Source organism: Lactuca serriola, chromosome 4, assembly GCF_051521515.1.
Source record: "Lactuca serriola cultivar US96UC23 chromosome 4, Lser_US96UC23_V15, whole genome shotgun sequence".
In the NCBI taxonomy this organism is placed as follows: domain Eukaryota; kingdom Viridiplantae; phylum Streptophyta; class Magnoliopsida; order Asterales; family Asteraceae; genus Lactuca; species Lactuca serriola.
The window spans coordinates 158,268,264-158,276,233 of NC_136411.1; the positions used below are offsets into that span (position 1 = coordinate 158,268,264).

At 32.6% G+C, this 7,970-nt stretch overlaps 2 protein-coding genes across 2 annotated transcripts; both read left to right on the forward strand.

Annotated features, from left to right (window-relative positions):
- The first annotated feature begins 1,832 nt into the window (after positions 1 to 1,832).
- Positions 1,833 to 3,280, forward strand: LOC145102829 (ethylene-responsive transcription factor RAP2-12-like). The gene is made up of 2 exons (XM_079040311.1): positions 1,833 to 2,335; positions 2,428 to 3,280. The coding sequence occupies exons 1-2, from the start codon at positions 2,077 to 2,079 to the stop codon at positions 3,126 to 3,128; spliced, it is 960 nt and encodes a 319-aa protein (XP_078896437.1). The 5' UTR covers positions 1,833 to 2,076; the 3' UTR covers positions 3,129 to 3,280.
- Positions 3,281 to 3,401: 121 nt separating this feature from the next.
- LOC145102830 (uncharacterized) lies at positions 3,402 to 5,489 on the forward strand. The gene is made up of 3 exons (XM_079040312.1): positions 3,402 to 3,884; positions 3,970 to 4,059; positions 5,276 to 5,489. The coding sequence occupies exons 1-3, from the start codon at positions 3,402 to 3,404 to the stop codon at positions 5,336 to 5,338; spliced, it is 636 nt and encodes a 211-aa protein (XP_078896438.1). The 3' UTR covers positions 5,339 to 5,489.
- The last annotated feature ends 2,481 nt before the right edge of the window (positions 5,490 to 7,970 follow it).

The following is a 7,970-nucleotide window of genomic DNA, read 5'->3' on the forward strand; positions in this document are numbered from 1 at the left end:
CAACCAAACACTTCTGTAGCCGAGAGACATGAAAAGTGCTATGGATCTGACTTAGCTCCTCTGGCAGATCCAAATGATATGCAATCCTGCCCACCGGGGCTAACACCCTAAAAGGACCAATATACTTGGGGTCCTAGCTTACCCTGATTCCTGAATCGAATGACACATTTCCAAGGTGACACCTTCAAGAGTCGCATATCCCCAACCTAAAACTCCAAGTCTAACAGGCGTCTATCTGCGTAGCTCTTTTTTCGGCTTTGTGCTGTCTGAAGTCTGCCACAAACCTGTTGAATCAATTATGTTGTCTTGAGTACCACCTCGGTACTCCCCATGAATCGCTGACCGACCTCACCCCAACATATCAGGGTCGTACATTTCCTATCGTAGAGCATCTCAAAAGGAGGTCGATCAATGCTGACGTGATAACTGTTGTTATACGAAAATTCCGCCAAAGAAAGATACGCATCCCAACTACCGCCAAAATCCAGAACACATACTCGTAGCATGTCCTCCAAGGTATGGATAATCTGCTCGCCCTGACCATTGGTCTATGGGTGTATAGTCGTACTGAAAAGCAGACGTGTGCCCAACTCCTCGTGGAATCTCTTCTAGAACTTAGAAGTAAAATGAACATCCCTCTCAGAGACCACGGTAAATGACACTTATGAAAACTTGGTTGTAAATAAAAGAAAAAGAAATGCAGGACACACTATATATAGTGGAGTACTAGTAACTAGTGACAAGACCGAAGTTAAATGACAAATCATCGGTGAAATGTCAATTCTTATTAAATGTCTAAATTTCATAGTCAATGTACATTTTTATAATCAAATTGACATGATAAATCCTAAGTGAAATGATAAGTCACCGGCGAAGTAACAACTATTATTACATGTTTGAGTTTCATAGTCAAAATGTATAGTTTTTTTTGTCAAATTGACAAAATCCTAGGTGAACTAACAAGTTATTGGTGAAGTTATAATTCTTATTTATTGACTATATTTCATAATCAGAGAGTACTATGATCTATCTATTCAACGATCAACTACCACACCACCTACCACTTGTCACTGCCACTAACGAAGAGTAGCACGAACAAAAGATGCAAAGAGTCCTCATGGAAAACTGAAGAATAGATATAAGATGCAAAAGAAGAGCTTACAAAGCAAACACGTAAAATAAGAACTAAGGTCTTGGAGAGAATGCAAAAGTAGTATGGGTTGAGGCAAAGAAAAAAAAAGTTTCCCTAAAGTTTCCTATATGGAAGCTTGATGATGACGATGATAATAAGTAATCTATATAGAGGTTTTTTAATTAAAAGTTACTTTTTATTTATTTATGTTATGTAATTTTATTAATGTTTTGTGATTCTTTATCGTAGCAATGAAAAATATATGTTTTACGAATATTTAATAAAATAAATAAGAACTTAACGGAAATCCACATATTTTGAAGGTTTAAATTTAAGAAAACCAAGATTTTTATATACGAAAATATACTTAAAAAATACATGCCTTCCAAAAACAAATCGAAAAAATATGATCATGTCACCTTTCCTTCATAGTCAAAACCTATATTTTTGTAGTTAACACCCACGACGTTGTTTAAAAAAAAAAGTTCGCAAAAGAAGTCATTTGCTAATGAGGACAATTATTTTTTAAAATCTGGATTTTTAGCTATTCTTTATTAAAAAAATCTAAAAATTAATTATTATTGTCATTTTCTTTATTTTTTATACATTTTCAGATATTTTCTTATCTTTTTAAACCATTTTTTCTTACATAAATAAAAAGAAAGAAAAAAAGAAAAACAAAAGACGTATCCGCATACAGGAAAGGGCACTATGGTAAACTCGTGAAACACCTCGTTCTTGCCTACTTCCTGGCTCCCTGCTACTCTCTGTTCTTTTCTCTCGAATGTATAAAACTCACCTCACCCATACTCATTTACCTCTTCAAACTCAAAACACTATCATCCTTTTAATAGCAACCCTCTTCTCCGATCAATTTTCTGTTTTAATACCGCTTTTCTCCGATCAATTTTTCGAATCAAAATCCATACCAACAATCTGCAAATATGTGTGGTGGTGCAATCCTCTCCGATATCATAGCCCCGACGGCTAATCGTTCTCGCCGGCTAACTGCCGATCTTCTTTGGAGCAACGATTTTACAAAGAGCTCTAGCAATTACTTCTCAAACCCTCCACAATCCGATGCCTTTGATATTGACGATGAGTTCGAGGCTGATTTTCAGGGATTTAAGGATCAGGTTGAAATCGATCAGGATAACAAGCCTTTTGCTTTCTCCGCCTCCAAAGATTCCGCTCCTGCTCGTGGTAATCCATGTTTCCCCGTCTATCTTTTTCTTTCTTTTATGATTTTTTTGATATGATTTTGTAATTGATTCTAGTTTTACTTGCTGATTTAGGGTCAAGATCTGTGAAATCTGATGATCAGGTTGAGAGATCTGGTTCCAGGAAAAGGAAGAACCAGTACAGAGGAATCCGTCAGCGGCCATGGGGAAAATGGGCCGCCGAGATACGTGATCCAAGGAAAGGCGTCCGTGTATGGCTTGGAACCTTTAATACCGCTGAAGAAGCTGCGAGGGCTTACGACGCCGAGGCCAGACGCATCCGTGGTGATAAAGCAAAAGTCAACTTCCCGGAGAAAGCTTCTCCGGCGAAGCCCAAATCCCGGAAACCTGTTTACAAACTTGGATCTGTGGAAGAGAAACCAGAAGCTAATCCTATGCCGGCGGCGAAACCATTTATTCCGTCGGAAACTGCCGCCTTTTACTTCAGTTCCGATCAGGGTAGCAACTCGTTTGATTGTTCCGATTTCCCATGGGGGGAGAACTGTGTAAGAACTCCCGAGATCACATCTGTGCTTTCTGAAGTCGATGAAGCTATCTTTATGGAAGATCCTAATCCAGTGAAGAAGCCGAAAACAGAGTCTGTGAATTTGGTCTCAGATTGTGAGAATACCGATGACCTGTTCTTTGAGATGCCATGGGATGCTTCTTCCGTCGACGCTTTCCTCAACGGCGATTCAACAACTCAGGATTGTGAAACCGTCATGGATCTATGGAGCTTCGACGATCTCCCTGTCATGATGAACGGAGGATTCTAATTAAAACTCCAAAAAAGTTTTCATTTCATGTGTCTGTAAATAAGGCTTTACATGTCAGTAAGATTTATGTTTTTTATTAACTAGTGTCTAATTGTGTAATCGTTTGTGTGAACTCCATTACTGTCTAATGAACATCGATTTTGAGCTTTTAATCTTCCTTCTCGAAACAGAAACCCCAAGTAAGGAATATGAGAATATACAGCATCAGAAGCAAGAAAAACCTTTAAATTTTCTTGGATCTACAACCATGTTCATTCTTCTTAGAGATGAATCATGATTATTTATCAGAAATTCTGTTTGATTTTACTTGTTATCGTTGGTTTGCTGATTTTGATTTCTGGGTTTTTTTCGTTGATCATAATCTTCATATTGAAGCCAAGAAGACCGATCTTCTCATTTGAAACGATTGACATTTATTCCTACAATTTCGATGTTCCAGATTCTTCTGATGTATTGCTTTCCACTGTTGCTTCTGTAACCTTAATTACACAAAATCCAAACAAAATCGGTATAAAGTATGATTTCTCAAAGCTACAGATACTTGATAATGGATTGGTGGCAGGGATGATTAGAATCCCGGAGTTTTATCAGCCAGCTGGAAGCCATAATTTGAGGGTTGAAATTGACATTTTATTTCGGGATCTTGATGTAACTTCAATCATGTCTGGAGTTGAAATAAATAATTTTACAATCAAAGTATTGGGTGATATTGGAGTTCATTTGCATGTTATGAAGATTGAATTGCCAAAGATCAAGGTTGGTTTTTTACTTTTTAATTTGTGAAATCGTTGGATTTGTGTTCGTTTTACAGAAATCTTGAATTTTGTTTGTGTTGTTATAGGTTGGTTTGGATTGTGATGTAGCAGTTGATGGTAGATATTTGATATCTAGGAACAAAATCTCAAGCCTGAAAGCAGTCAAGAATTATATTGTATGAAAAAAACTTATCCTTTATTATCAAGAAAATAGGGCCTTTATTATCTTAGAAATAGAGTAAAGACAATACTGAAAAATCATTTATTTATCAACATTTAGAAAAACTTTTACATTTTATCTATATATAAATAAACACTTATGTTTTAATTAACTTTCATATTAACCTAATTATCCGGGTTTTTTTAAAAGGAAATTAGCAGTTTTATGATATGATCAAGTAAACATAAGAAATAGATTATTTACTCAAACAAAAATAAATCGACATTTTTTATTTTTTCTATATCAACTTAAATATAAATACGATCAATGTCATCTTATAAAACAAGTGGTGATTTTTCTTAAAAAACAAATACTCGTATAACTCTAAAAGATAATTGAAAATATAATGATTTTTCTATATATATAAACAAAATTTAAGAGTTTTTTTGAATGCTAGTAGATAAATTGTTGTGTTTTTTTTTGCCCTTAGAAATATATTGGTAAAGATATGGGAAATAATTTCAATTTTCAAGATTTTGGTTATGTTTGGCGTATTAGCTGAAAAGGTAGCTATTAAATAAAAAGCTAGCTTATAAAAAATAAAGGATGGTAAAACTAGCTGAAAAGCTAGAAAGATATAAAATGACATTTAAAAAATGTGTTCATATTTGGAAAAATTTTAAGCAGCTTTTTAAAAAGCTAGTTTATTATAAGCTACTTTTTGGCTTGCCAAACAAAACAAATTAAAAAAACTCGAAAAATAAGCTAGTTGTGACGTGTTAAAGACAATCTTTATGGAAAAAAAAAATCATAGAATGAGATTAAATGGACTTATGGTGTGTTTGGGATTCAAATAAAGTTTATGTAAAAATGTTTATTAACATATGTGCTATCAAAATAAAATCTATACAAAAATGTTTAAGTTAGCTTATGCAATATTAAAACAGAATAAAGTGTTTTTGATTATTCTAATTATATATAAACATTTTTTATTTATTTAAGGTACAATGTTCTAGTTGATAGAATCGTGTAAAAGACATTGCATTAATATGGAATATAGAAAAAAAAAATTAAAATTATAAGTTTTATGCTAGAAAATGTAAAAGTAAGAAATCATAAAGATACAAAATGATTAAAGTACATTGTTATCCTTTAAATTTTAACATTTTCCCTTTTGTTTCCCTTTTTGATATAACAAGGATTCATAATTTTTCTAAGTTGAAATTTTGCAGGCACATTTTAATGCTAAGTCAGACGCTTTCTCCAAGAAATGTTCCATAGGATTTTACGTATAAATAATCAGCTGTGATAGCTGAACAGGTGCAAGATCAAAACAGCGTGGTTTCAAATTTCAATAAATTATTGAAGCTATTTATTAATATTTTTTCTTTTTGAATAATAGTGTCACAATTATCTTTATTTTTAATGAATTTTAAGGGAAATAAACTATATTTCGTATATATATTTAATAGTTTATACACATAACCATCATCAAAGGTGCTCAAAATATACCATAATCACATGCTATTATAGTTTTATCTTTCTCATTTTGGAATTATTTTAATGATTTTAGCCTTCCTTCAAATAATGATGCATTGGATATGGAACAAGATTTGTCATTAGAATATTAAATGTGTTTTTTGGGCGTATTAGGCAAGGTCGACTCCCTATGATGTCTAATCTCCTCAAAATTGGCATTGAATCTGGCTCTACAGGTAAAATCTGTAGCGTAGCTGTTGAAGACGAAAATCTTATATTTTTTTGTTGGTTTTTTATGACTCAGAACTTGTGGGAAGAAATGAAAAAAATAGTGGCATTGTTTAGGATCTCTTCTCCCATTTTTTTTAGTGAGTTATTGAGTTGCAAAAAACAATTTGGAGGTCCTTCTACCATTATTGAGGTTCATGAAGCTATCCATGTAGGTTTTATTTAGGTGCTTTGGTCCTTTTAGAAATGACAGAGTGTTCAACTCTACTTTCAAGACTTGCACGCCTATGGCCAAAGAGGTTTAGATTTTGGCACATCTTTAGATTAATGTAAGGAAGAAGAAAGGAAGAGAGCTAACTTTTTGACAATTTCAATTAACTTTTTTGTGTGTTTTGTTTTGTTTTGTTTGTAATATCGCTTCTATCTAGCTTTTTTTTTATGCAACTTCGCCCTTGTTAAAAAGAAGAAGGATTGTTAGGTTAAGAGAATCAATGTGATATACCATGCATTAATTGAGATTTGAGGTATTAGCACTATTGCATATTCCACACCGGTATAAGATATGTTATAAAAATTGCCGTTCTAGAAAAACGGACATCAAAAAAATAATTTAAGTAGAAAAATTAAAATAAAATATTTATGGTTTTTATTGAATATTTTTTTTGTTTGAAAAATGTAAATATAGGGCCTCTCATTGAAGATAGCAATAACTAAATCTCATGAGAAAAATGAAAAAGTTTGTTGTAACTACATTGCTATAATAGAAATATATCAAAATAAGAGGCTATACTAAACATATGATTGGAAGTTTGTTGTAACTACAATGACGCAAAAAGTTTCTTGTGTTGCCTTTGTAAGACCTTCCACATCGGTCTTTTCAAAGTTTCTTTGCAATGAGGCTTATCAAAAAGTTAATACCACTTGTATTTGGTATTTCAATATGTGAAAGTCTTATATATTAATATTTTAATCAATCATATGGGTGTTCTATATGGGTGCTCTACACGAAATATAGGTTATAACTTTTGTAATTAGTATAATAAATTTTCAACCATTCATAATATATTAATTTATTTTTAATTAAATAATCACATTTAATATCAACATGACATTTGAAATGGCTTGCAAGCACACCAACAATGAGGATGCTCTAACTTTTCTTGGATTAAAAGGTTATGGGCTTATGAGAAGTATTGCCACTCACTTTCATATTACTTATAAAAATCAAAATCCAACTAGAAACATTTATTATTAACTTCTGTAATTATTGAGAAAATTATTAATCTAACCAAAAATGCTAATGAATTTTTACTTAATAGTAAAAAATTAGCCATTAGCCATAAAATAATAGACGAAAGTAAGTGACATATGGTTTGCGCAATGAGCTACAATTTGGCGCTTTCAGAAGTAAATGACCTACGGTTTAGGGCATTTGGGCTATGGTTTTGTAGGCCATTTTTGGGTGTTAGAAGCTAGCAAAACGCTATCAAATGGTGGCTCCTAACAACAATCAAAATTTTCTCCTAAACCTCGTTTTTTTATTTGTTTTATATCGTTTATCTTTATAATCCAATAGTATTTGGTATAGTTTTTTGGCAAAAAACCCCTGGAACCATAGATGGAGATGTCACCCACAGTGTAAAAGTGTAAAAGTTGTGTAAAAGCTTTTAATACACAAAATGTGCATTAGCAAGTTGTACAACGTAAATGGCATACCCTCATCTGCCGTTTTCGGACATATTTTGGTTTTTTAGTTATCTTCAACTCTGTTTTCAAATACGTGGCAAAGGATGTTTCTGAGGTTTGTAATTTAAGTTTGATTTATTGAATTTGGATTTTTTTTTTCTTCTACTTCTTACTCGATTTGTTTTTATAGGGAGCTCAACTACATGCTATCTGCATTGAATCTAAAGGTAAAAGGGGTACGTGGTGAGTATTTTTGTGATAGCAATTTGGTGAAAGTTGAAACCATCATCCAAAGCTACGGATCCTGATTTGTTAAAGGAGTTGTGGGAGTTTAGTTTGACTTTGACTAGCTCCACGTTATTTGTATGAAATTCTTACAAAGATAATTGATCAAAATTTCAATTCAACCTTTATTACTCAAAGAGTCAAAGTTGAACCAAATAGAAAACTAGGTTATAACCCGTGTAAACCACGGTTCGCAAAGTAAAATAACATCCAAATTATAAAAATTAGTAATCATTATTAATAGATTTG